This window comes from Peromyscus leucopus, chromosome 1 (genome assembly GCF_004664715.2).
Source record: "Peromyscus leucopus breed LL Stock chromosome 1, UCI_PerLeu_2.1, whole genome shotgun sequence".
In the NCBI taxonomy this organism is placed as follows: domain Eukaryota; kingdom Metazoa; phylum Chordata; class Mammalia; order Rodentia; family Cricetidae; genus Peromyscus; species Peromyscus leucopus.
In genome coordinates, this window is record NC_051063.1 from 170,031,863 (window position 1) to 170,059,725 (window position 27,863).

Below are 27,863 nucleotides of genomic sequence, written 5' to 3' on the forward strand. Positions count from 1 at the left end.
AGATAGATAGATAGATAGATAGATAGATAGATAGATAGATAGATAGATAGATAGATAAAGTATTTCTGTTTAATCCCAGCACTCAGGATTCAGAGGCAGGTGGATTTCTTTGAGTTCAAAGCCAAGCTGGCCTACAGAGTGAGTCCAAGCCAGCCAAACTGACATAGTGAGACTGTATGTCAAATAATAAAACAGTATGTAGACAAAAATAAACCATTCTAAGAAAAAACGAAAGGGTCCATGAGATGGCTCAGTAGGTAAAGGCCTGATGGCCTGAGTTCAATTCCCTGGACCCACATGCAGAAGGACAGAACTAACTCCTTCACGCTGATCTCTAACCACCATATATGTGCATATAAACCCCCATATACACAAATAAAGTAAATAAAATAAAAAAAAAATTGTTGAAAGAAAAAAGACAGTAACTCCGTGGTCTCTAGATATATGGAAGGGAAAGAAATTTGCTGATGGATCACCAGAGGCCCAAGTGACTTCTAAAGGGGGTCAGGGTCCCCAGACCATGGACAAGGCTCCACATGGCTGTCTCCCTGGGCATAGCGACAGGGACTCACGTGTGAGGTCGGGCAGGAGCCAGGTGTTACAGTTCACCTGGTAGAGCAGAACATCACTGCTGAATTCATCAGGGTCCGAGCGCCCCCCAAGGACCACCATGGTGTCTCCTAGCAGAGCTGAAGCATGGAAAAGCCGGGGCCGGGGCTGTTGGGAGACACATGTAGGGAGGGCCCGTCAGAGCTCTACCCTTGGTTCCACATGCTCCTTCCCAACCCACCTGCCACCCATAAATCCATCCCCCACCCCGCCTCAGCCAGCTTACCCCATCTTCACCTTTTTCTGAAGGAAAACTCTTGGGTCCTGCAGAGCAGCCCACAGAACCATGCCCTGGGCCCCACAACCTACTCTATCCCCTATAAACTTGATCTCTTCTGTGGCCTTCTTCCCCAGAGGGGCTTAGGGGTGTTTGTACATCACATGTGACTGTCCTTCCCATACCTGTCTCCTTAACCTTATAAGGGTTACAGGTAACCATAGATGGTGGGCTCAGGAAGGGGAGGGGATCTGTCAGGCGCAGAAACCATGCCTCTGATTTCCTGGCCAAGGATCCTTTCCTCCAAACCAGGGATGGAAAAAGAAGCAACTGCCGTTATCATAGTTCAGCACAGGGGACTGAAAGGAAGGGACAGGAGACAGGGATCTGGGTAGGGGAAGCCAGTGCTTGGGGAACCTCCCTTCTGTGGTGATAGCCAGCTGTCCTAACCTTTGCCCCCTGAGAAGGTGCCAGCAAGCTCCAGGTGCCGTCAGGACAGTGCAGAGAGTAGAGCTCCGGAGACGGTGCTGCCAGTTCCACATGGAAGCGGAAACCCCCAAACACATAGAGCGAGTCGGTGGCCTCGTGGTAGACTGCAGAATGACCATAGAGACCTGGAGGGGCAGAGAGACCAGAGATAGCAGGGAAGGGCTGGCAGCCAATGCTGTCCCCTGACTTCCTGGGATCTTCTTAGTGACTGCATCCCCTCCTGAATGGCCTGTGGCCAGACCTGGGGAGCCCTCCATTCCTCCCCTCTCCTTAGGGTCTAGGAGACAAGTCCAGGAAGGACAGCCCATGGTTGGGGAGATGTGACAGGGTAGGAGGAGGGGTGGAGGCAGAATGTCTGACAGAGAGACACGGAGGGGAGGAGGGACGGAAGAGAGGAGGAGATCTCGGGACCTGGAAGGAGACGGCAGCCACACTAAGGAAGGTAAGCAGAGAAACTGGACATGCCAGAGATGCGTCCCTGGAAAGCCAGCTGGAGTCAGAAGACAACAAGGAGATTTTTTTTTTTTTTTTTTTTTAGTTCAGTGGCAGTGACCAGACTGTGGAGTGGACTGGAAGCTCAAGCAGAGTCCAGACAGCTTCCACTGCAGCCCACCTGTTGGGGGTGTCCCGCTCTGGGCTCCGGACACCCAGGTGCCAGTTGCCAGCTGGTACTCCAACAACCGCTGATTGAAGCCATTTTCAGGAGAGTAGCCACCCACCAAGAGCAAAGACAGGCCTCCGCGGGCAGTAAGGGTGTGGCCAGCAACGGCCGGCAACTCCATGTTCTGAGGGGCCTGTAAGACAGAGCGCTAGTGTCACCCAAAGGGGTAGAGGAAGTAAGATCAGCCCCAGCTAAGGAGTAGAGTTCCACAGGGCTGCGAAGACTCTGGCCTGCCAGGGCCCAGGTAGGCTCTGCCTGCTCCACACCCACTTCTCCAGGCACAGTGAGAAGTCCTTATTCCTTTGTTCTGTTGTTGGATGGAACTGCATCCCATTTAGGTCAACTGGAGTGTCACAGGCCCTTGTCCAAGGACCAGCTTGTAACTACAAATACATAATTTAGGTTGCCAGTAAAATTCAATTTTACAACTCCCTACCCTACTGAGCTGCTGGGGATTGACCCCATGACCTGGTATAAGCTAAACAAGTGCTCTATAACTGAGCCACACCCCCAGCCCCTCACTGGGGGATTCTAGGCAGGGGCTCTACCACTGAGCCACACCCCAGCCCCTCACTGGGGGATTCTAGGCAGGGGCTCCACCACTGAGCCACACCCCCAGCCCCTCACTGGGGGATTCTAGGCAGGGGCTCTACCACTGAGCCACACCCCAGCCCCTCACTGGGGGATTCTAGGCAGGGGCTCTATCACTAAGATACATTCCAGGCCCCTATTCCCACACTTCTGTAGGAACCCTGAGGACAGATACCTCTGGTGATAAACTCAAAGGAATTGCCATGGCCATCTGTTGGACCTGTTGTGAGGACAGGGCTAGGGTGGAGACAGAGGCTCACCTTCTCCTGTCTCCACTGCAGGGTAGTGAGGTTAAGGACCCAGAAGTCACGGGTGATGCCCCCAGCTGTGAGGCCCCCCAGCAGGTACATGGCACCACGGCCAGCAGGCACATAGGCAGCTGCATGGAAGGAGCGGGGTGATGGGCCTGGGCCCCCATCCTCAGCTCCCGCCAGCATCTGTGTCCACCGGCGCTCACTGACTGAATACCTGGAGCCAAGATGCAAAATATCAGTCTTACCAAGCAGTGGTTCCCACATCCTTAAAGATGTCCTAGCAACCCTTGGGTTGATTTCCCTGTGACAATCATCTTAACATTCTCTGGGGCAAGGAAGGTTAACACTCCCAAACAGTCCTCCTGGTGCCCACAGACAGGTGAGCTTCCTATAACAAGTGTCCCAACCACCTTTGGGGTGTCCCTTACCCGAGAGGCTTTTCTGCAATACCTAGGGTGAGCCAGGTAGTAGCTATCTCAGCAGCCCCTAAAGTAAGCTTTCTTATACAAGTATCCCATACCCCTAGAGCAGTCCTTACCTGTACAGGTTTCCCAGCAGGCCCTGTGGCAGGCCCAGGCCCCCAAACATCCACAAGGTGGCATCAGGTCCCTCTACCATAGTGTGTCCCAGGCGGTGTAAGAAGCGGCTAGCAGTGTCCTGAAGTGGGAATGAGGATGCTAGAGGTCAGGCCAAGGTCATGACAGAGTGTCAGGCCTAGGTGGAGGGTTTACGGGTAGTCTCAAGAGTGGAGGTGGAAGATTGAGCCACAGGACAAAGTTGTCACTCTAACTCACAGCTGAGAGGCGGCTGTCCATGAGTGTCTCCCAGACCAACTGTCCACCATCCAGCTTTGTGGCACAGTCTGGGCCCCCAAAGCCCTCAGCACAGATGCATACACCTAGGCTCTAGGGAACAGCAGAAAGAAGCTCAGAGGAGCCCCGAACACCATCCCTACCCCAGCCGGCAGTTCCTGTCCCACCTGTACCTGGTTGCAAACCCCTGCCCCAGTGTGGGCATTGCAGTTCTCAGGACACAGAGCCATGCGGCAGTGAGGGCCAGCCCAGCCCTGAGGACAGCGGCAGAGCCCAGCACCTGCAGCCCCATCCTGGGGCACACATTCCTGAGGGACGGGGCAGCTGCCAGGACCGCCTGATCCACATCGGGCAGAGCCCACAGAAGCATTGAATCCCCAGGACGAGGAGCCATTGGCCTCCCAATGCAGCACAAGCAACCCTGTGGGGAAAGAGGCAGAGGCTGGCTGGAGGCCCCCTCCAGGCCTATGCTGGTGGAGGAACCACCAGGGAGACCAGCATCACCGCACAGCCTCCTCTACCCCGGCCATCAGGTGCCACTCACTTTAGGTTTTTGCTTATTTTTTTCAAGACAGGTATTTCTTTGTGTAGCCCTGGCTGTAGACCAGGCTGGTCTAGAACTCACAGAGATCCCCCTGCCTCTGCCTGCCGGGTGCTGGGATTAAAGCGTACACCACCACAGTCCAACAGCACACTTTAGTTTTGAGTGGGGACGTTGTTTTGTTTTTTTTTCAAACAAGGTCTCCTAGTTCAGGCTGGCCTTGAACTATGTAGCTGAAGATGACCTTGAACTCCTGATCCTCTGGCCTCTTCCTTGCACATGCTAGGTTACAGGAATGTGCCACCACACCTGGTTCTAAATTCCAGCCATTTCCAGCCTAACTCTTAGGCTAGGGGTCTAGCTCTATGTACCTAGCACATGCCTAGATCCTTCTCTTCAGCCACTGCCTGCTGTTCCGGGCTGCCATCAAACAGTGTCTCGCCTCAGTGAACACCAGCACCATCTCCCACTGTCTCCTGGCTGCCCTTGTGATCTTTACAGGCATGAATCTGACCCTACCGTGGGCAACTACAAGCCTTCCAAAACTCACAGCATTCTTCTGCAAGAGCCGCTCTTCTGAGAACGAGTACTGTGGTGGTATACACCTGCAGTCCCAGCACCCAGGAGAGAAGGCTGGAGGGTCAGGAGTTCAAGGCCATTCTGCAGTTGCTAGGATGTAACTAGCACAGTTTTTGCAGAATGCTTGGCTGCATGGACAAAGCCCTGGGTTCAGTCCTCAGCACTACATAAAGCCTGGCATGGGGGTACACGACTACTATCCCAGCACTGGGAAGATGCAGGCAGGAGGATCAGGAGTCCAAGGTCATCCTCAACTACACTGTCAGTTTGAGGCTGATCTAGGCTATGAGACCCTGGCTCAAAAAAGGAAGGAATGGAATGAGCGTAGCCACAGTGGCTTACCCCTGTAACAACTCCATTACTAGGGAAGCCGAGGAAACAGGACTACAAAGAGTTTTCAAATTAAAAAAAAAAGAAAAGAAAAGAAAAACTCCCTTTCTGGTACCCATAGGGCCCTAAAGACTCCTCTGAACTCAAGATCTCTCCCTTTTGCCATCCCATACACCCCAGTACTGGCCTTCCAGCCTGCTCTCAGGGCCTGACGCCTGCTACTCTTCTGCCTGGAGAAGCCGCCCTCCCATGCCTCTGACCTCGCTTCTAGCCAAATTCCCCTCTTTAAAGACACTTCACCTGGCTCCACCTCCCAAGGCACAATAGGGTCCACTCCTTCCCACAGCCTCAGTGAAAGAGGCAGTCTGTCCCCCTTCCCAGTCCGTGAGGGTAGCACATGTACCCTTGGCCCGTCACTGTACCCACATCTGACTCAGGCCAGCTCAGTGTGAGAGCCCCCTCAGTTCTAGTGGCTCCCTCATGGCCTGGGGTTTCACACATGCTACAGCAAACTGGCTCCAACTCACCCATTTGTCTCCAGCCTCAACTGCTCTGCATTTCCTAAAAGCTTTGCCTAAAGCACCCCAGGAAGCCAGCTCTTCCTTGGCACTCCCTCTCCTAAGTTTCTTTCTCATCCTCTCAGCCAGGTGGATGCTGAGGGTTGGTCAATTCTTTGGTGTGAATACTCCTGTGTATTACACTATGAACAGCCGCATCTCTGAGTCTACCTGCCAGATGACAGAAGTATTCCTCATTGTCACACAAAATGTCTCCAGGCATTGCCAAATGTCCCCCAAGGGGCAAAACTCCCTGGTTCAGAAGTGTAAGGGTAAGGAGGTGGCTGAGGGTTCTCACACCAGCTACAGTGGACGACCCTTACAGACATCCTCTATTCATCCCTTTCTCCAGAACCAACCTAGCCAGCAAAATCCTATTGCTCTCAACCAGAGTCCAGGAGAGAAGCCATATCACCTAGGCAAAGGACTGTGTCACCTGCAACCCACATCAGTCCCTGAGCTGGGGACCTGGGTCCTACACCCAATCAGTGATAGGTGCAGAAGCACAGGCTACAAAGCCCAGTTTCAAAAGAAAAAAAATCTTCAAAGCTCAGAACAAGGGTTGGGATGGAGCTGGAGAGAGAATGCTTGACTAGAATCTACTAGTGAGGGTCAGAAGTGGGACTCAACGGGAGAGAATGTGCCCAGCACCTAAGGGACTCAAAGAGAGAGAATGTGCCCAGCACCTAAGGGACCCCAGACTGGATTCCATCCCCAACACTGAAGGATGAGATGGGGAGAACCAATCTCACTCTCCCATACCAGACAAGGCCTGCACAGTGAGGGGTCTGTCCCGCCGCTGGCCACAGAAGGCAGCGATGAGGCTCCGGTCTGACTGCACAACACCAGTGTCCAGGAAGCGTGGGAATCCATCAAAGGCCAGGACATAGCTCAGCTGAAAAGGTACAGACCCAAGAGTTATGGATGTGCTTGGAGTCTGGGAGAGAAGGGCTCAAGGGGAGAGAGCAGAATGCCGTGGAAGCGCTTTCTTATGTCAGCTACATGGGAGGCAGAGGAGGACGGAGTTCACTGTGAGTCTGGGCTCCATGATAAGAGCCTATACGAGAGAGAATGGGAGAGAGTAATCTAAGTCTAGGGCATGGGCTATGTGAACATGCAGGGCAGACCATGTTTGTGCCATGGGGGCTGCCCCCCCATCCTGCACCCACAGCAGACACTCGGGCACCAAACCTCTTCCTCGACATGCAGCAGTACATTAGTAGTAGCCACTACTAATGCATCAGAGTGGGCACCCGGGGTCTAAGAATTGACCACGGCTGGTCTGGGAGGAGGTGCTAGAGGATCTGAAGAATGAGAGGCAGGAACTCAGGAAATAGAAAAAGAACTGGGAAATGGGAGGATCTTAGAGTCTAGAACAGCTTTAGACATGTAGGATCAAAGAAACCAACAGTGACATGGGGGTCAGGATCTATTTAGGGGATCCAAATTGGGAAGGGGACGTGGTTCTGGCTGATAAACTGAACCCTAGTTCCCCCCGAGTGCTCACAGTGCAAGGGGTACTGCTGTCTGGAGAGAAAGTAAGGGTGAGTGGGGGACAGAGGGTCCCAGGAGCACAGGGCTGTAGCACTTCTGTGGCCGAGACAACCCACACACAGTAGGACAGGCCGGGTCCAGCTCTGGCTGCCGCACCACCTGGAGGCAGCAGTCCCCCAAAGCGGCGGGAGCCCAGAGCCACGGAGGACACGTTGGTGAGGAGGGCACGACCCCCACACTCCCGGAAGCAGGAGCCACCGGCTCTGCAGAATAGAGGAGAGACAGTGTCAGAGCAGTCCTGCCTGACCCCATGGGGTCCCTAAGCCCTCTCTGCCCAGCCCCACCCGTTCCTGACTTACCGGGGGTCCCCATAGTATCCTGGAGAGCAGATCTGACAATGGGCACCCTCAGTATGGTCCTGGCAGAAGCAGAGCCCACTGAGGTTATCGCAGTGGCCGCGGCGCGGGTCTCCATGCCCATTGCACTGGCAAGGGCGGCAGCCCCCAGAGCCCGTTGCGTTGCCGAAACTGCCAGGCCGACACCGTTCGCAACGCTCCCCCCACGTCCAATCTGTGGAGGTCCCAGCAGGTAGGACACAAAGTCAAGAGCAAGGACAGGAAGGGGCCCAGACCACCTGACTCAGCTGACCCCAGACCTCCTCCCAAGCTGCTTCAAAGAGTCAAACAAGGCCTAGGCCAGGGAAGAAACAGCAAGCCCCTAAGGAGGGGAGCGAGGCCAGACCGGAGAGCTGGGACAGGAGCAGGGACTGGGGCAGGGGCTGCAGCAGGACCCGAGGGGAGACTCAGAAAGGAAGAAGTTGGAGTCCTGAAAAGACACCTTCTCCTGGCCCCCCCTGCCCCCTCCGGGCCCCCCCCCCCGTCCTGGCAGAGCTGACCATGAGGCTCAGAGTGCTTACCCTGGCACTCATCACAGAAGCCAGGTCCCCGCCTGCGGCAGTGACTGTGAAAGTTGCAGCCACAGTCTCGAGAGCAACGTGGGGCAGGGGGTCCTGGGGCAGGCGTGGGTGGGGGCAGATCAGAGGTCCAACCTAGGTCACACACACAAGTGAAGTCCGGAGGACCACTGCACACACCATGGCCACAGTCTTCCAGGCACCTGAAGAATCATGGCGGAAGTGACCCAGAGTCCTCGAAGCACCCCATCACCTCCACCCCCTGCAACACTCTCACAGGTGGCTGCTTCTTCCCATGGTCCTGTGCTGTGCAAGTAAACCTGTTTCCAAGGCAACCCTATCACACGTGGTGATACCTGTCTCCATAGAAACCACATAGCACCGCTATGAAAACTCCCTTCCAACTAGATCCTCTTCCATCTCCACGGCAATTCTGAAGGCTATGGCCCACAACCCAGGAGTACCCTGTTCCTATGGTAAAAGGGTTACCTTGAGCACCCTGCCATTCCACTGAGGTCCTTGTCTGCAAGGTGAAAACTTCATGCTAACCAGGATACCGGTCCTACTGAGAGCCCACTACCATGACGGCTTCCTCCCTCTATCTCGAGCTCCAGCCCTGGGGCAACATTGCTATGGCAACCCACATCTCACTCACGTGCGGTTACAGTGTGTGATGCCATCGCCCTGGTAGCCACGCTGGCAGTGACATTCATAGCTGAGAGGCGTGTTCAGGCAGGTGGCCCGTGGATGACACCTTGCCAGGCCCAGGCGACATTCATCCACATCTGGACAGCGGGCATAAGCCCAGCGGGCAGGGAGAGCCACAGGCAACCCCAGGCCCTCTCCCACCCACAGAGAGCAGTTCCCCCCACCCAGGGGTCCAGAGAAATCCCCTTGTAGGCACCTGTGGAGTGGGAGATCAAAGGGGGTACAATATTGAAGTAGGAGACAGCAACAGAGATGAAGACAGACAAAAAACAGAAAGATGGAAGGAAACAGAGAGAGGGAAAACACAGGAGAAAACAGTAGACGTCAATAAGGAAACCGAAAGGGCAGTTACAGGATGCAGGACAGGGCAATGGGACAGAGAAACAGGTCATTAAAATTACTCAGTAGGGAGAGCCAGGTTTCCCACCCAACCAGCCAAGTCCCTCACCGTCCCAGAGTGGGGTTGTCTTCGTTGCCACACCAACCACACTCGTGACTCTGCAGACACTCGTGACAAGTCAGGAAGCCACCGCAGCTCCTGCACCGTGGCTCTGAATGCACACTGCAGAGTGATAAGTGTTAGGGGTCAGAGCCCAGGACACTCTTCTGGTTGGGAACTCCAGCTCATCAACGCGTTCTCTGGAGCATACCTGTCATCCCAGCCACGGCAGCCTCCATGTGGGTACCGGGCGAGGTAGGCAGCAAACAGGAAGCAGGTGTGAGTGGACTGGCACCAGGCACACTGGCTAGAATTGGCCAGGCAGTCCTCACAGGTCAGGCGTCTGGGGGTGAAAGCAGGGCCAGGTCACTGCAGCCCACACCCCATGCACACCCGCCCCCTCCCGCACCTAGATAGGCTCACTGGCTGCAAAGTGGGGGGCATTCCTCTGGGCTCTTCAGGGCACCTCGGCCCCGGCCTCGCCGGCTGCATGCTGCATCCCCTTTGCGGCTGGTGCTCTGATGCCACTCACAAAAGGGGTCCTGGTGTGTGGAAGGACAAGGTCAGAACTCAGCCCTCACCTACCCAAAATCCAGCTGCCTCTCCTTCCTGCCTCTAGTCCACTTGCAATCACCTTCAGTCACAGACACATGTCTGTCTACTAGCTCTCACCCCTTGTTCGGATAATAGCAGTTGGGGGATGGGGGAAGCAAGGGGAGAAGGGCAAAGGGGCACATACTTTCCCAACCCCAGTCACGAGACCAGATCCCGACACAAGACCCAACCAGAAGTCCGACATGGTGCCACATGCCAGAAATCCCAGCACTTGGGAGGTGGAGGCAGAAGTATCATGAGTTGGAGGCCAACCCAGGCTATATAGTAAGACTGAGTGTCAAAAAGAAAAAAGATCAATGTCTAGCCAATGAAACACAAGTCTGCTTAGGACTGAATGCCAAGAAGAGTCTGGGGTCCATGGCCTCCCTGCAGGTCACAGGGACAAACTCTCCCCAGAAACAGGTAGCAGAGCAGAGGAAGCTGGATGTCCCCAGCTGGAGTTGGCAGGCCTGACCACCTACGCCAGGCTGACGATGGTCAAGCAGATAAACACCCGCTTGCCCTTGGTGCAGAATGCTCAATGATTGTTCTGACCTCTGCCACAGGGCACACTCTGACTCCCAGCCTCACTTCCTCTACTTCCCGATTAACTCTTAGACACCAAGGACGATCGTCCTAGCTATCTGCCCTTACCAGGGCCCTCTACTGTCTGTGTCACCTCTAAGGGAACCTATCCCAGCAGACACCTGGGTGCAGGCATGGCAGTCACGATGCTCCTCACAGAGTGGGCAGAGGGCAGGCACCAGCACCAGCAGAGACTCGCCAGTCCCATCATCCTCACAGTGGGCCCTTCCCTGACGCAGGTGACAGGTGGCAGTGTTGAGGCACCAGCCGCAGCCCTGATCAGCCAGGCAGCCCAGACAGGAGGAGTAGGAGGCACATGCTGAAGAGCGGTAGGGCTCCAGGAAGAAGAAGGAGATCTCCTGGGGCAGGGCACACATGACAGGAGTCAGGTTTGGGCGAAGAGTCAGCTGGAGACGATGACTGCAGTTAGGGGTTTGGACACAGCATGGAAGCACCAACGCGGATTCAGGGAAGGGGCCAGGGTCGGAAGGACTCTAGAGACTAGAGGTCAAAGTGTGGAGGGCAGGGGTCAAGGGAGGAGTCAGATCTGGACAGGGTACAAAATACGGGTGGGGATTAGATGTACCTCAGGATCTACAAATAAGAGGTTAAGAGGGAGAGGACACAGTTGAGGGATAGAGCCCCTGCCTAGAATCCCCCAGTGAGGGGCTGGGGGTGTGGCTCAGTGGTAGAGCTCCTGCCTAGAATCCCCCAGTGAGGGGCTGGGGGTGTTGCTCAGTGGTGGAGCCCCTGCCTAGAATCCCCCAGTGAGGGGCTGGGGTGTGGCTCAGTGGTGGAGCCCCTGCCTAGAATCCCTCAGTGAGGGGCTGGGGTGTGGCTCAGGGGTAGAGCCCCTGCCTAGAATCCCCCAGTGAGGGGCTGGGGTGTGGCTCAGTAGTAGAGCCCCTACCTAGAATCTCCCAGTGAGGGGTGGGGTGTGGCTCAGTGGTAGAACATTTGCTAGAAATCACAAGGCCCTGTGCTCCATCCTAGCATCTTCCAAAAAAGAATATGGAAATCAAATCAGGGCCTGGGATCAAATGTTAGAGTCTGGTGGGTTCAAAGTGATGTCCAAAGTTGAAGGCAGGAGTCACAGTCAGGATCAAGTGACTTAAGATTTTGTCACTTGGAACTTGAAAAGCCCAGAGGATCTGAGGCCAGAGCCGAGAATAGAGTAGGAGGCTAGACACTCACGCTGCCTCCTGGCACTCCAGTCCGGTCCCACAGGAGAGTGAGCTCGCTGTGCCCAGGGCCTGCCGAGCCGTTGAGCTGGCCTCGGATCTCCACTGCATACTTGTGGCCTCGCCCAGGCAGTGGGAAGAGGCGAGCAGAGCCAGGGCGCTGCAGACGTCTTGTCTCCTTCTCTTGCTGAGCCACCCAGCGACCCACCTCCTCCTGCAGTGGGGTGAGCAACCAGACAGGACCTCAGACCTCTCCACTCTGCTTCTTCAAGCACCCAGTCCTTGCTTCCAAGGACCCCAGGAAGGAGGAGGGCCTCAGGGATCCTTGGATTCTATAAAGTTGCCGCCCCTCCCCATGACCCACCTCCTCCTCAGGGAAATCTGACTTGTCACTCAAACCTTTCTCGTTCTCCCCAGAATTTCCCCAAATTCTGCTCACAGTTAAGAACCCCAAGGCCCCTAAGTATATACCCACGCCTGAATGCTCCCCGCTGTCCCCCAGGACCCTGACATTGCCACAGTTGCCTTGAATCACACTCATGACCATATTTACCAAAAATCACCTCAGAATACTAGAATCCCTCACCATGTTCTCAGTGTCAGGGCCTCTGGCCATCCGGGCCAGGACATGGAGGCGCTGGGCCCGAGCCCACACAGCCACATCCTCAGCCCCAGGGCCACCTGGCCCTCCTGGCAGCAGCGGGTGAATGAAGCCTCGGTAGACCAGGGACACATCTGTCTCCGCGCTGGGCGTTAAGGTGATAGTTGTACTTCGGACAATGGAGACCTGTACCATCCAGAGATGGGATATATATGTAAGTCTCTCTCTGGACTGTCGCTAAGTACCCACACCCCTCTGGCCACACCAGAACCAGAGAAGATAGGCCAAAACACCTTCACCAATGAGAAACTGAGACAGGGCACTGAGTTTAGGAAGCTTGCCCATCATCCCTCTAGAAAAAGTGTCAAGACCAAATTCAGACAGTATAAACAGGTTCCACCTGGGCCCCCAATCCAATCCCATCTTTAGGTCATAGTAAAACTCAAAAGACGGAGGGGCCAGCAAGATGCCTTGGAGGTAAAGTGGCTACCATTCCAGCCTGGACACCTGAGTTCAGACCTCAGAACCTACAGAAGTTGGAAGAAGACAATCATCTCCATGAAGCCATCCTCTCACATACATGTACACACACACTAATGATACATTTAAATTTTCCTCAAAACTAGCCAGGCGTGGTGGCACACAGCCTTAATACCAGTACTGGGGAGACAGAATCAGGCAGTTAGCTGTGAGTTCGAAGCCAACCTGGTCTACATAGGGAGTTTCAGGCTATCCAGGGCTACATAATAAGAACCTATCGCAAAAAACAAAAAATGTCTTTTAAACTTGAAGACTGGCCCCTTTGGTATCTTTGTCCTCAGCTCCCTGCTTTCTCACCAGCCCTTCCAAGGCTAGGCCCGACATTCCCGGTGATGACGGCTCACAAGGTTTACTTCCTAGGGTGTGATTCTGTAACAGCAGAACCGAACAACCCAAGTATTCATCACCGGAGACTATTTATGTAATTTACAAAACCTGGACTTGTTGGGCCACACCCATAAACCCAGCACTTGGGAGATGTAGGCAGGACTGAGGCCAGCCCCGACTACATAGCCAGGCCTTACCCCCAAAACAAATGACTAAATAAACATACAGCAGTATAGCATTTAAATGTAAATAGAATATTATATAACTGTCCAAAATAAGAAGTGTGAGCTAGCACAGTGGCAGAGGCTTGTAACTCCTGTCCTCAGGAGGTGGAGGAAAGTGGATCCGTCCCAGCCACACAGCAAGTCCAAAGCCTGCCTAGGCTCCTCAGGGAGGGAAGACAAGGCACACAGGAACATGTGCCTTACAGTGTCAGTTACTCAGGAGGCAGCTAAGGGAGGATCACTTGAGCCTAGGCTATCAGGGCCAGCCTGGGCAACTAACAAATAAGAGTGGAAGTATGAGTTCTGTTATGGGAAAGCTTGCTTGGATATTAAGAAAAAGCAGGCTGAGTCTGGTGGCACGTGGCTTTAATGCCAGCACTCAGGAGGCAGAGGCAAGAGCATTGCTGTAACTTGGCTTGCTGTGGTGGCTAATGATTGTCTACTTGACAGGATTCAGAACCACCAAGGAGACAAATCTCTGAGCATGTACATGAGAGAACTACCAGACTAAGTGAACTGAAGTGGAAAGACCCACTCAAAACGTGAGCAATGCCAGAGGAAACAAAATCAAAAAGCAAGCTGAGTGTCAGAATTCGCCTTGTCACTTCCCAGCTGCCTCACATTCCGGCCACCATGCCTTCTCCACCAATGTGGAATGAAGTTCTTTGGATTTTTGTTTTGTTTATGAGACAGAGTCTCACTACACAGTATAGGCTGACTTGGACTTCAAAATTCTTCTCTCTTGCCTTAGCTTTCCAAGTGCTGGGATCACAGATGTGTACTACCATGTCCAGCATGAAATCCATTTCCAAGTGAAGTTACAGCACAAAGGAGCCCTAAAGACATGTTTAAGTGAAAGAAGCCAGACATAGAAGCCACAGATTACATGACTCCATTTAAATCCAATGTCCACAGCTGGCAAATTCACTGGCCAAGGGGTTCAGGGAAGACTGAGCAGGAAGCAATTAGTAAATAAATCTAGAACTGATTTGAGAATGACAAAAATGTTGTTCTTACAATCTTGTTTTTGGTTTGTTTGTTTGTTTGTTTGTTTGTTTGTGTGAAACAAGCTTTCTCTACATAGCTCTGGGTATCTTAGAACTCACTCTGTAGACCAGGCTGGACTCAAACGCACAGAGCTCCACCTGCCTCTGACTGCTAAGTACTGGGATTAAAGGTGTACACCACCATGCCCAGCTTCTTCTACAATCTTTTGAATGTACTAAGTTATTATGGTAAATTTTATGTGTTATTTTACTCAAATAAAAAAAAAATTGAGCTGCAGAGATGGCACAGAGGTGAAGAGCACTGACTGCTCTTCCAGAGGTCCTGAGTTCAATTCCCAGCACCCACATGGTGGATCACAACCTTCTATAGTGGGATTTGATGCCTTCTTTCTGGCACACACGCAGACAGGACACTCATACCAAAAAAAAAAATTGTAGGGCCTCATGGCACAGTATTGCCCTTTCACCTACAGGAGAGCTAGGGAGAAAGATAAACGCAAGGTCTGTTAGGAACAGAGTGAGTTCCAGGCCAGCCTGGGCAACTTAAGGAAACCCTGTGTCAAAATAAAAAGTAAAAAAAAAAAATCTGTGACTCTAACTCAGCAGCTGAGCACTTGCCTGGAGAATGCCAGAGAGGCCCAGGATGTGGCTCATGGTGGCATGAACATTTAGCCTACACAAAGCCCTGGGTTCCATCCTCAGGACTGCCCCCCAGAAAGACTCATTTGAAAAGAAGCAACCCTAGGTCAACTCCATCCCCAGGTCCATCTGGCCCCCACCTTGTCAGGCTGAGAGGCGTTGGGTGGCTGCTGGAAGGTGAGCAGGTGCAGGCCAGGCAGGAAGCTCTGGGTGACGCAGGCCTCCAGGGACGTAACGAAGACAGGCGCTGGCCCCCACCAGCCCACGGTGCCCGAGATCTGCTCCCCTCGGCAGCGGGCCTGCTCTGAGAGGACAGGAGTGTGGGAAGCTGGAGGGTCAGTGGGAAGTCTGGACCCCTCCCCCGCTGCTGCTCGGTACTCACCAGGCCTAGGAAGGCAGCTCTCATTGTGCACACACCAACCTAGGGCACCAGGTCCGCGGGGAGGAGCTGCGGGGCTACTGAAGGCCAGGCATGCTTGGCAGTCACTTAGGAGGCGGCCTAGGCCCAGGCAGCTGGCCGCCGGACACTGCAAGGAAAATCAGCGTCAATGTATACGGTCCTTTGGAACTCAGGGGATCTGGGATGAGCTGTGGATGCGTGGTCTGGGCTGGAGCGTCAGCAAAGTAGCCAACGGGGAACTGGAGCAGGATTGGCCTATAGCAGTGGTTCTCAAACTGTGAGTCGCAAACCCTTTGGGGGTCAAATGACCCTTTTACAGGGGTCACCTAAGACCATCATGCATATCAGATATTTATATTACAATTCAGAACTACATTTATAAAGACTACAGTTATAAAGCAGCAACAAAAATAATTTTATGGTTGGGGGTCAGCACAACCTGAGGAACTAATTCAAGGGTCTCAGTGTTAGGAAGGCTGAGAACCACTGGTCTATAGGAAATTGAGAGCAAGGGTTCAGGTATCCAGGGACAGGTTCCTAAACTCAAAGGGGCTCGGGTGTTAGGAGAGGTCCAGGCTCTGGATTGGCAGGAGGCAGGAAATGAGGACCTTAGAAGGCTGACCACTTAGACAGGGGAAGTTAAAGGCAGGCCTCCTTGACAGTGGACAGAGGGCTTGGGGTAGTCACTCACGGCTCCTGAGGAGGTCCCCGGAGGGGGTGCTGCTTGGCAAGCCCCCTGACACCAGCTACATTCTGGGTCTCGGGAGCAGACGCTGTGGTCTGTATACATGGAACAGTAGTCCAAGTGGTACTGCAGAGACACAGGAGGGGACCATGCTCCAGCCTGGAGCTGTCTGCCAACTCTCGCTCCTTGTGATTGTCCCAGTTAACCCCAACTGCTCAGCACTCTGAGGACCCCACTCCATTCTGCCCTCAGCCCTGGAAAACCCTACACTACAGGGCACCCCATTCTTCCCACTTCTCTCCCGGGGACTTTCTCTCCACTTCACCCCTCATTTGTAGAGACCAGGTTCCCTCCTCCCAAGGCCACCCTCTCCCTGTCACCCCAGTGCTCACATCCAGGGCAGGTGCCTGAAACACGAAGGGGGGAACCTTGTAGGCCATCAAGTCCCCACGAGGCCGGCCACTATATCCCCCTGCCACCAGCAGGACGCTGCCACCAAGTACAGCTGCCACATGTGAGTAACGACCACTAGGAGGTGCCGCTCGGCCTGGAACACAGTCATAAAATCAGACCTTTCCTGGCTTCTGCCTTCCTGGTTCCCGCCCTCCCCTCAGCCTAACCAGCTTATTGCTGCTTTAGGCCCTACCTAGCAAGGAAACTCTCCTGGCCTGCCAGGCTCTGCCCTGGCTAATGTTCTCCCCTCTCTCGGAAGCCCAATGCCCCTGCTCAAATCATCTCGAACAAAGTGAGATCTTTGCAACAGATGTGGATTCAAATCACACGTCAACTATGAGCTGTTGTATGGCTTCAGGTGGGAGACTCAACCTTGCCAGGTCTTGGTTTCTTTCCCCATAAAATGAATGAGCACCCATCCTTGTGGAGCCAGGAAAACACAATGGGGAGCCCTAGAAGGCTGCCTAGGTCTCACCTGCTCATGTCCATCCAGCAGCACTAGGCTCCTCTCTGGTGACTTCTGATGTCCTGAGGAAAATCACCCTTTCCCATCCCCAGCCCGGGAGACCCGTGCAGAGCTGTCCTGCCTCTGGTAGATGTGGGCCTTAGTTCAGATCTGCCAGTCAGAGCTCCAGATGGGAGACCTCGACTCCTGGGAAAGGGGAGTCTCCTCCTTCTGGGCATCTTAGTTTTATTTTGCTTTGCTTCCTGATTGTTTTTGTTTTTCCGTTTGTTTGTTTGAGACGGGGGCAGTCCTGGCTGTCCTGGAACTTGCTCTATAGATTAGGCTGGCCTCAAACTCAGAGATCCACCTCCCAAATGTTGGAATTAAATCTCTCAAGTGCTAGGATTAAAGATGTGTGCCGCCATGCCCAGCTTTTTTTGGGGGGAGCGGGGGAGGGGGGTCTGAAACAGGGTCTCCTGTTATTTGCTATGTAGACCAGGTTGGCCTTGAACTCATAGAAATCTGCCTGCCTCTGCCTCCTGAGTACTTAGATTAAAGACATTAAAGGTGTGTGCCACTACACTGGGCTTTTTTTTTTTTTAAAGATTTATTTATTTTTATGTGCATTAGTGTTTTGCCTGAATGCATGTCTGTGTGAGGACGTCAGGTCCCCTGGAACTGGAGTTACGGACAGTTGTGAGCTGCCATGTGGGTGTTGCTGGTGCTCTTCACCCCTGAGCCATCTCTCTGGCCCCACCCCTTTTCTGAGACAGGCTCTCCATCTGTAGTCCCAGGCTAGTCTCAAATTCAGCCCCTGAATGACAGGCTTACAGACCCCTCTGAGCACGGGAAGTGACCCCACACCATTCAACTGTTACTGGTGACATCTACAAAAGGGCCCATCTCGGAAAAGCGCCTGCCGCCACGTTTGGCAACCTGAGTTCAATCCCTGGGACCCACGTGGTGGAGGGACAGAACTGATTGCTGCAGGTTGTGAACCTCCACACACTCACTCTGGCTTAGCCCATATACACAAGCACACACACACACAAACAAACAAACAAAAAGACAAAACAAGTGGGAAAGGAAGGGAGCCCAGCCGAGAACCAGAGAGAAATGGTCAAGGCCGTCTATCACCAAGCACCAGCCTGATGCTTTCACCCAAAATGAACCAAGAAATCCCCCTTTCTGCTTATAAAAAGTGAACTATGGTGGTCCATGTCTTTAATCCCAGCACTCAGGAGGCAGAGCCAGGTGGATCTCTGTGAGGTTGAGGCCAGCCTGGTCTACAGAGCGAGATCCAGGACAGGCACCAAAACTACATGGAGCAACCTTGTTTCAAAAAAAAAACGAAAGAAAGAGAGAGAGAGGGAGGGAAGGAGGGAGGGAGGGAGGGAGGGAGGGAGGGAGGGAGGGAGGGAGGGAGGAAGGAAGGAAGGAAGGAAGGAAGGAAGGAAGGAAGGAAGGAAGGAAGGAAGGAAGGAAGGAAGGAAGAAAAGACAAAGAACAGCCCTGGAGGAAGACAATGTGCTGAACCTTTCACTGTGCTATTCATGAGTCACACATCAGTTCAGTTCACTTTCACAGCAGCCCGGTCACACAGCCATATTAGAAGCCCATTTTGTGGATGAGGAGAATAAGGTGCAGACATCAAGGCGTGGTTTTATGGAGATGCCTGTTTGCAGTCAGCCATCTTGTCACTACCTCTTGCTCATTATGACCACTGCTTCTTAAGAAGCAACTTAGGGCAGCTGCAAATTGGCAAACACCCAACGAGACCCGAGGTTCTGGAGCTGGAAAGACGGCCCGGTTGGTAAAGCGCTTGCCTCACAAGCTTTAGGACTGGAGTTCCAGGTGTGACAGAACACCTGTATCCCAGCACTGTGGACACAGAGCCAAGAGGAGGCCTAGGGCTCACTGGTCAACCAGACTATCCTAGCTGGTGAGCTCCATGCCAAGGAGAGACCCTGACTCAAAGAAGGTGGACAGTATTCCTGAGGACGATACCTGAGGTTGTCCTCAGGCCTTCACGTGTGCACTAGGCATACACACACATACACACACATTTAAAAATAAGAAATAAAACCAAAGTTCAGTGCCCTGCATCTGCTTCCTGGTCACCCACCCTGTCCTAGTCCATGCTTCTCCAGAGGCCATTCTAACAAGATGCCTTGCCCACCAAGGTAATGACTGAGGCAGCTCCCGCTAAAATTGAGAGATCTTCAAAAGCCCTCAGGAAAACAAAGGAAGCACTAACCCTCAGGGGTTCCTGGTGGGGCAAGCTCAGCCCCTGACACCCACTGGTGGCAGCCAAGGTGGTAGAAGAAGATGCCATCTTCGTAGCACTTTTCCTCCTGGTAATGGGTGTGCACATTGCCCCCTGGGAGAGGAGGAAAGGGCACAGCTTGAGAGCCTTGGGGGGGTGGGGGGGACACCCAGGCTGAGTCTTAACACAGGGTGGGCTCAGGCAAGCCTCGGGAGAGGAAGCAACATCCAGGCTGAGTCTCGGCTCAGGGTGGGCTCAGGCCCCTAGCAGGCAGACATGATCAGGGAAATCGCCTCACCGTAGACCACCATGTAGTTTCCCAGAACACTGGCTGTGTGGAAGGCTCTCTCCCGTGGACCCTGGAGCCCATCCCGGCCCTTCAGCGTGGTCCATACACGACGATCCACGTGGAAGAGCTCAGTGGAATTCACTCGCACAGAAAACCTACAGGGAAGAAACAGGCCAGGGCTCAGGGCCATGACCAGTCCATATCCCATCCTGACTGGACATTCGCTATGGGCAGGACCCAGGTCTGAGCAGGGTCTGAAAGCTTGCATAATCTGGCCAGAGCCGGACAACAGGTGAATGAGTGGAAGTGTGGGGAGCGACCGGTCAGAGCCTGAGTAAAGGTCAGAGAGCGTCTGTGAGGGTGAGGGAATAAGGAAGTGAACAAATGAAGGATGAAAGGAGGACGTAACACACGAGTACAGGAGTTGGTCAATGAGCAAAACCTCTAAGGGTCAAGGTCACCAGAGTGTTGGGTCAGGGGTGTAGGACAGGAGACTCACCGGGCAGTGGAAGGTCGGTGTCCACCATGGACCAGCAGGGTACGGGAGGAGGCGTGGAACACCATAGAGTGGCCGGTGGCAGCAGGGGGCCGCCCACCTGCCGGGATCACCTGCTCCCAGTAGCCCCTGCTGGTGTGGTCCAGGCGGAAACGGAAGAGGCCAGAAGAGAAGAGATCATGTTGAGTGCGACCACCAGACACATACAGCCAGATGTCATCCACCAGAGCAGCCGCGTGGCCCGCCAGGCCTGGGGGCCCGGAGGGGCTGGAAGCAGGTGGGGCCAGAAGCTCCCAGCGGCCTCCACCCAGGGGGCTGAAGGCCCACACATCATTGGTGAGCAAGCCATTGGCCAGTTCGCCACCCATCAGCACCAGGGAGCCAGCCCAGGCCACGGCCACATGGGAGTGACGGGCGGCCTGTGGGAAAGAGACAAGGAGACACAGATGGTGACACATGGAGAGGGCCAGAGCAGAGAGATGCAAAGACAGACAGACATGCAGAGAGGGACCGGGAGACAGCTGAGGCAGTGACAAAGGCAAGAGGATCAGGAGTTCAAGGCTAGCCTGGGCCACATAGTGAATTTGAGACCAGGCTAGGCTACATGAGACCCTACTTCAAGCAGACAAACAAAAAAGCCAAACAAAAAGAAGAGGAGGAGGGGGTGGGAAGAGGGGGAGAAGGGGTAGGGGGAGGAGGTGAAGGGGGAGGGGGAAGAAGAGAAGATAAAGAACAAGCAAACAGGAAGCCAGGCCTGGCGGCATACACTTCTAATCTCCACACTTAGGAGGCTGAGGCAGGAAGACTGCTGTGAATTCAAGGCTAGCCTGGGCTACAGACTGGGACCCACATCAGCCTAAGCCCTTAACACAAAATAAAAGAAAGAAGGAAGGAGTCAGGAGATGGTGGTGCACACCTTTAATCCCAGCACTCGGAGACAGAAGCAGGCGGATCGCTGTGAGTTCAAGGCCAGCCTGGTCTACAGAGTGAGATCCAGGACAGCCAGGGCTACACAGAGAAACCCTGTCTCAAAAGAAAGAAAAAGAAGAAAAGGAAGGAAGGTGCACACACATGAGACATGAGAATAAAAACAGACATGGTGACAGAAAAACCCAGTGAGAGAGCGAGGAGTCAGGAAGACAGAAACTGAAGTGAGCAAGAATGAGCAACAGCCTCAGAGGAGTTGAGGCCAAGATGGAACAGGATACCAAGAAATCAGACAGAGGAAAAAGGCAGATTGATAGAGACACACATACTGGGTATGCTAATGCATGTCTACAATCCCAGCATGAGAAGGAGCAGAAAAATCGGGGGTTCAAGGCTACCCTGGGTTGTCTGAGACCCTGTCTCAAAAAAATAGATGGAGGGAAGGAAGGGAAGCAGGCAGGCTGAGGGAAAGAGAGAGGGGAAGAGGAAGAAAGAGAAGAGGGGACAAATGTGGAGAGGGAAGGGGGGCAAGAGCATATGGACAGAAGGGGAAGGGCAAGAAGAGGAATCTGAGTGAGCAAAAACAGAAACAGGGAGAAGCAGGCCACTAGACACACTGTCGGGGATGGAGGTAGCAGGGTGGCGGGGTCATGAGTGGGCAGGCCCCCAGTCAGGGCAGAGGAGGGTCCGTACCGGAGCAGGACTCAGGTCCCAGGAGTCCCAGGTGTTTGTGGAGAAGTTGTACAGGACAAGGTCACCCAGGGCCTTGTTAAGGTCCTGGCCTGCAAATGAGATGAGTGCTTTCAAACCCCAGGCACAGGATGACAGGCCTCCAGACCCTCCGAACTCACCCTCTCCCCATCTGCTTACCTCCAAAGACAGCCAGCAGCCCGGGTGGGGACAGGAAGGCACCAGCTGCTCCGATTCGGGCAGAGAAGGCAGAGTCCCCGGCACTCACATTGTGCCACCAGCCAGCCCCCTGGTTCTCCCACAAGTGCAGGTCACAGGCTCGTCCAAGAAATCCAGGCTCACAGCGGCATGGTCCCAGGGCCTGGGGGGAAGGAGACAAAAAGGCAGAGAGAACGAGATATGGACCAGGGGCCATACAGAAAGAAACAGATCCAAGACAGACAGGGTAGAAAAAGAGAGACAGATAGAAAGAAAGGACAAGCAAGGGGACACAGAAAAAGGAGCAGGAGACACAAGGTACAACCCGAGGGAGACAGAGGTCGGCCAAAGCAGACAGACCCACAGAAAAGGCAAGGACAGACAGAAAGGGACATGTTAGTGAGGTCTGGGCTGGATGAGGGTAAGGAGGGTTCTAAACACAACACAGATCCCAAGTTGGGGGTGCAGAGCTGACATGTAAGGTTAGGGGTGAAAGGGCACAAGTCCTGGCCGGGAGCCAGGTGTGGTGGCATATACCAGGAACCCCAGAACTCAGGAGGCTGAGGCAGGAGGATCTCGAGTTTGAAGCCAGCCTGGTTACCAAATGAGACTCTGTCTCAAAAACAATCAAACAAAAATCATGGCAGGGACCCAAGGCCAAACAGAGGTCAGGGGGCATTGCCCCCCAGGTGAAGGTTGGCTAGAGATGAGGACAGAGCCAGAGTGCGGTCTCAAAGAGAGAGGAGCAGGTGGAGGTGGGGCAGAGTTGACATCACATGTGGGGGAAAGACCTGGAGGGAGAGGGGGCTGGCTCCCACAGCAGCGGGGTGGGGAGTGTCCTGATGGAAGGAGGCCCTGTCTTAGCCAGGTGTGGCAGGTATGGTGACACACAGGTCAGGACCCCAGGGAGGCTCAGTGGGGGACCGCTCACCGAGGCACAGGTGCCATGGCTACCACAGTAGGCTGAGCACTCCTGCAGGCCACAGTCTGGACCTCCCCAGCCTGGCTCACAGAGGCACACTCCTGGTGACTTGCACTGGCCATGGTTCTGGCAGCCCCCAGGACACAAGGAGAAGCGGAAGGAGGCGTTGAAACCCAGCAGGTTGTAGTTGGCATCGCTGAAGAGGTGCAGCAGCATCTACAAGACAGGAGGGCAGGGTGTAATGGGTGGGCTGCATCCAGGTGGTGGACCACCCCTCAGGAACCCACTGCCTTTCTTGGTCTCCTTTAGGTGTTTGAAAAAGGATCTCATGGAGCCCAGGCTGGCTTCACACCCACTATATAGACGGAAATGACCTCAAATTTCTGATCCTTCTGCCTCCACTTCCCCAGTACTGGCATTACAAGTGTGTACCCCCACACTCATTTTATGGGGTGCTGGGGATCAAACCCAGGGTTTTGTGAATGCTAGGCAAACACTCTACCCACTGAACTACATCCTCAGCCCCCCACCCCCTTTGTCTCTTTTCTATGTGTATGTGGAGGGTTTTGTTTGGCTGTTGTAGCTGCTTGGTCAGGGTTTCACTATGAGGCCCAGGCTGGTCTCAAACTCTCAGCAATCCAGCTCTTGAGCACAGGGATTATAGGTATGCACCACCAAACCCAGCATTCTGTCTTTTTCCACTTCCCATTGTGTCTTCTCTGATCTCTTCTGGCTGGCTGTTTCTGTCCCTTCTGATCTCTTCCATTTCTTCCTAGATGTGTGTGCTCCTCTCCCTCACATTCCCAAGAGATCCTGTGACCATGGTCCCATACCCCCGTCACTACTAACCTTGCCTGAGGAAGCCTCAATGGGTGGGGGTCTCGTGCTCCCACTCAGACTAGCAAGCAGCGGGCCCTGGGGCGAATCACCGTCATACACAAACAGGTAGTCATACGTGCACTCCGTGTCCAGGAAAAGGAAGTCCAGCAGGATTCGGTGCTGAGGGCTCGGGGCTGGCAAACAAGCACAGGGGGCCAGGTTCCGACGTGACCCTTCTCTGCAAGAACCCATGCAGCCGACCCACGGACACCTCCACACCTTGTTCTGGGCAATGTGAGGGCTCCAAGCAGCTCCTGCCTCACACCGCTGGGCAGGCAGAGGACAGGAGCTCAGAGGAACAACATCCTGAGCTCTGTTTTTGGCCTGGATGGCCACCATCAGTTAATTTGTAGAAACTCACAAGGCCCTTCTCAGCCACAGCACCGTGCAGTGGTCTGGAGGCCAGGCCAGGCCCTAGGCAGGGTATGTCAAGAGAATCCTGTCTCCTCCCCATGAACAAAGAACTCATCTTAAAGCACCCCAGGGCCCCCATCTGCACGGACTCTGTCTCTGCTTACTTTGGTTCTATATGCACACAAGAAAACTATAGAGCCAGTCCTCAAATCTGGGCTCTGCCCCTGAACAGCTACTAGCTGTATGACCTTGGGCAAACCACCTGCCTTCCAGGGCTGTCTTCTCACCTGTAACATACAGATCTAGTGATACTGTGGTGGAGCCAAGATCTTTTTTTTTTTTTTTTCTTTGTTGTTGTTGTTGTTGAGGCAGGGTTTTTCTCTGTGTAGTCCTGGCTGTCCTGGATCTCACTCTGTAGACCAGGCTGGCCGTGAACTCAGAGATCCACCTGCTTCTGCCTCCTCAGTGCTGGGATTAAAGATGTGCACCACCCTACCTGGCAAGATCTTTAGGCCAGGGTTGGGGATGTAGCTCAGTGGTAGAGCACTGTCCAATGTCTGAGACCCCAGGTTCCATCCCCTGTACTGAAAAAAGCAAACTTTTTTTTTCCTCCTAGAGACAGTGTTTCCTGTATCATAGGCTGGCTTCAAGCCTCAGTTTCCAGGTGCTAGGATTACAGATGTGTGCCACCACATTCCTCTCTCTCTCTCTCTCTCTCTCTCTCTCTCTCTCTCTCTCTCTCTCATGCTTCCCAAACTTAAACGGGAATGCTGGCTTGAAATTGTACAGGTCTTGTTAAACCATATATATTTTTAAAGCTGGGCAGTGGTGGCTCATGCCTTTAATCCCAGCATTCAGAACCAGAGGCAGGCGGATTCCTGAGTTTGAGGCCAGCCTGGTCTACAGAGCAAGTTCCAGGACAGCCAAGGCGACACAGAGAAATCCTGTCTTGGGGATATTTAAGTGAGCACTAAATCCCCTGCCCCTTGTACCCAGGAAGGGCCTCAGTGACTTGCCTGGCCAATAAAAAGCAGAAGTGATTGTCTAGGGTTCCTGAAACTAAGAGGCCTTCCACAATCCACAATTCGCTTCGGCATCCTAGACAGCTAGCTCCCTCTCTGAACACAGCTGCTATTCATGAAAAGCCAGAACAAGGAAAAGCCACTATGTGTTCCAACTGACAGCCAACATGAAAGGGCAATTCTGAAAGGACCTCTTCGGAAATCTGACCAAAGTGGGAATACAAATGACCAAAGGTGAGCCAAGGGAGCAGCTCTGCTGTAGAACCTGCCTAGAATGCCCCAGTGAGGGGCTGGGGTGTGGCTCAGTGGTAGAGCCCCTGCCTAGAATCCCCCAGTGAGGGGCTGGGGTGTGGCTCAGTGGTAAAGCCCCTGCCTAGAATCCCCCAGTGAGGGGCTGGGGGTGTGGCTCAGTGGTAGAGCCCCTGCCTAGAATCCCCCAGTGAGGGGCTGGGGTGTGGCTCAGTGGTAGAGCCCCTGCCTAGAATCCCCCAGTGAGGGGCTGGGGTGTGGCTCAGTGGTGGAGCCCCTGCCTAGAATCCCCAGTGAGGGGCTGGGGTGTGGCTCAGTGGTAGAGCCCCTGCCTAGAATCCCCCAGTGAGGGGCTGGGGGGTGTGGCTCAGTGGTGGAGCCCCTGCCTAGAATCCCCAGTGAGGGGCTGGGGTGTGGCTCAGTGGTAGAGCCCCTGCCTAGAATCCCCCAGTGAGGGGCTGGGGTGTGGCTCAGTGGTAGAGCCCCTGCCTAGAATCCCCCAGTGAGGGGCTGGGGTGTGGCTCAGTGGTAGAGCCCCTGCCTAGAATCCCTCAGTGAGGGGCTGGGGTGTGGCTCAGTGGTAGAGCCCCTGCCTAGAATCCCCAGTGAGGGGCTGGGGTGTGACTCAGTGGTGGAGCCCCTGCCTAGAATCCCCCAGTGAGGGGCTGGGGGGTGTGGCTCAGTGGTAAAGCCCCTGCCTAGAATCCCCCAGTGAGGGGCTGGGGTGTGGCTCAGTGGTAGAGCCCCTGCCTAGAATCCCCCAGTGAGGGGCTGGGGTGTGGCTCAGTGGTAGAGCCCCTGCCTAGAATCCCCCAGTGAGGGGCTGGGGTGTGGCTCAGTGGTAGAGCCCCTGCCTAGAATCCCTCTGTGAGGGGCTGGGGTATGGCTCAGTGGTAGAGCCCCTGCCTAGAATCCCCCAGTGAGGGGCTGGGGGGTGTGGCTCAGTGGTGGAGCCCCTGCCTAGAATCCCCCAGTGAGGGGCTGGGGCAGGAGGCTGTTTCTAGCAGAAACAGCATGAGTACAGGCCAAGAAGCTGGAAAGCACACAGCTCCTTAAAAGAGATAGAGTTGGGGAGCTAGAGATGTGACTCAGTTGGTAGAGTGCTTGCCTAGTGTGCACAAAGCCCTGGGCTCCCAACCACACAAACCCGGGCTTAGCTAGCTGCCCACACCTGCAGCCCCAGTACTTAGGAGGATCTCAGGTTTAAGGAATCTTTGCCTATATCCCAGCACTCTGGAGTCTGAGGTAAGAGGGTCATGGTTCCAGGACTGCAGAACTGCATGACTAGACCATCTCAGAAACAACACAGAACCCTGGAAGGATGAGGGTGCTCTTTTCTCATGCCCTCTCTATCTCTTACCTACCTATCCTGCCTCGGTTTTATGGGTCTTCTGAGCCTTAGCTTCCTTCCCATGAAATGGGAATAATTCTCCACACCCACCAAGGCTGGTATGAACTCTCAACAAGATGACTATAATTTGCCAGGCCAGAGCCCGGATGCTCAGTAATGAGCCCTGCTCAGCCACTGTCCTTGTCATTGTCCTTCTCCCAGAGTCACTAACACAGCCTCCTTCCACATGCAGCCTGGGGCCTCGCCCCAACACGGTCTCTAATGGTTCTTCCCAACTTGACACGTGGCCCTGGCCCTCCTCTGCTCAAAAGGCTTTCACGGTTGAGCCGAGCAGAAAAGCCAGCCCCTTGACCCGGTACTTGGAACTTGACCTCATCTCTCATAATGTCACTAGAGCGGTCAGGCATAGTGAATCACGTCTGGAATGCCAGCTCCAGGGGGATCTGGGCCTCTGCACAAGCTGCTTTCTGTTTGGAGGCCTCCTCCAGGAAGCCTGCCGTGATGGTTCAGGGCTGAGTTAGGAGCCTCTCTCTGCGAGTCACACACTCCAGGATAACTTTCAATCTTCTGTGTCAGCACTATCTGTGTCTAGGACTATCCCCCGCCCCCACGAAGTCTAGGAGGACCACAGGACAGGACCTGGGCCCAAGCCTGATTTCTTCCCAAAGACTGCCTTGGCACAAGGGCTGGCACTGAGCAAGGGTTGAGCAGTTGCTGGAAGAGAGAATGAAGAGACACAAAAAAGCATGGTGACACAGGTAATTCTATCACTGGTTAGGCAGGAGTGAAAAGACTATGTTCAAGGCCATCCTGGGCAACACAACACAACAAGAGCTTGCCTCAGAAGCAAATAAAAAACAAAACAAAAGCCAAATCATACAGACTAAGCAGGTTGTATTTATGTATTGAGCAATAGACATTTATATACATATATGTATATAATAACAATTAATTTTTTAAAAGGGGCCATGAATTTGAACAAGAGCAAGGAGAGTGTATGGGAGTTTGGAAGGAGGAAAGGGAACAGGGAAACACAATTGTAATCTCAAAAACTAAAAGAAATTAAAAAAGTCTGGACTAGAGAGATAGCTCATCAGCTTAGAAAACTTGTAGCTCAGAGCAACAAGTTCAATTCCCAGCCCCCACCTGGGGGCTCACAATCATCAGCTTCAGAGATCTGACACCCTCTTCTGACCTTGGGCACCAGACACACACATGTTATGCATATATACACGCAGGTGAAATACTCAAACATACAAAATAAACCTAAAATAAATTAACAAACAAACAAAACACACACACACACACACACACACACACACACACACACACACACACACACCAC

At 53.8% G+C, this 27,863-nt stretch overlaps 2 protein-coding genes across 3 annotated transcripts in view; one reads left to right on the plus strand and one right to left on the minus strand.

The window, feature by feature from the left end:
- Window positions 1–27,863, plus strand: part of LOC114688528 (carcinoembryonic antigen-related cell adhesion molecule 1-like) — an 875,221-nt gene that overhangs the window by 292,557 nt on the left and 554,801 nt on the right. The window lies entirely within an intron of this gene.
- Megf8 (multiple EGF like domains 8) overlaps window positions 1–27,863 on the minus strand; it is a 58,289-nt gene that overhangs the window by 25,422 nt on the left and 5,004 nt on the right. For both annotated transcript variants that reach the window (XM_028860008.2, XM_028860007.2), the window contains exons 2-30: window positions 23,513–23,676; window positions 22,673–22,879; window positions 21,724–21,904; window positions 21,547–21,635; window positions 19,930–20,345; window positions 19,440–19,585; window positions 19,133–19,255; window positions 16,370–16,524; window positions 15,984–16,103; window positions 15,275–15,419; window positions 15,033–15,196; window positions 12,141–12,341; window positions 11,568–11,768; window positions 10,496–10,732; window positions 9,618–9,736; window positions 9,406–9,537; window positions 9,204–9,317; window positions 8,703–8,951; window positions 8,051–8,250; window positions 7,494–7,704; window positions 7,148–7,397; window positions 6,403–6,535; window positions 3,807–4,054; window positions 3,616–3,726; window positions 3,360–3,478; window positions 2,828–3,035; window positions 1,929–2,109; window positions 1,277–1,440; window positions 573–717 (exon numbers count right to left, since the gene is read on the minus strand). In XM_028860008.2, coding sequence (XP_028715841.1) covers window positions 573–717; window positions 1,277–1,440; window positions 1,929–2,109; window positions 2,828–3,035; window positions 3,360–3,478; window positions 3,616–3,726; window positions 3,807–4,054; window positions 6,403–6,535; window positions 7,148–7,397; window positions 7,494–7,704; window positions 8,051–8,250; window positions 8,703–8,951; window positions 9,204–9,317; window positions 9,406–9,537; window positions 9,618–9,736; window positions 10,496–10,732; window positions 11,568–11,768; window positions 12,141–12,341; window positions 15,033–15,196; window positions 15,275–15,419; window positions 15,984–16,103; window positions 16,370–16,524; window positions 19,133–19,255; window positions 19,440–19,585; window positions 19,930–20,345; window positions 21,547–21,635; window positions 21,724–21,904; window positions 22,673–22,879; window positions 23,513–23,676 — 5,133 coding nt within the window. The remainder of the gene's footprint in view (window positions 1–572; window positions 718–1,276; window positions 1,441–1,928; window positions 2,110–2,827; window positions 3,036–3,359; window positions 3,479–3,615; window positions 3,727–3,806; window positions 4,055–6,402; window positions 6,536–7,147; window positions 7,398–7,493; window positions 7,705–8,050; window positions 8,251–8,702; window positions 8,952–9,203; window positions 9,318–9,405; window positions 9,538–9,617; window positions 9,737–10,495; window positions 10,733–11,567; window positions 11,769–12,140; window positions 12,342–15,032; window positions 15,197–15,274; window positions 15,420–15,983; window positions 16,104–16,369; window positions 16,525–19,132; window positions 19,256–19,439; window positions 19,586–19,929; window positions 20,346–21,546; window positions 21,636–21,723; window positions 21,905–22,672; window positions 22,880–23,512; window positions 23,677–27,863) is intronic.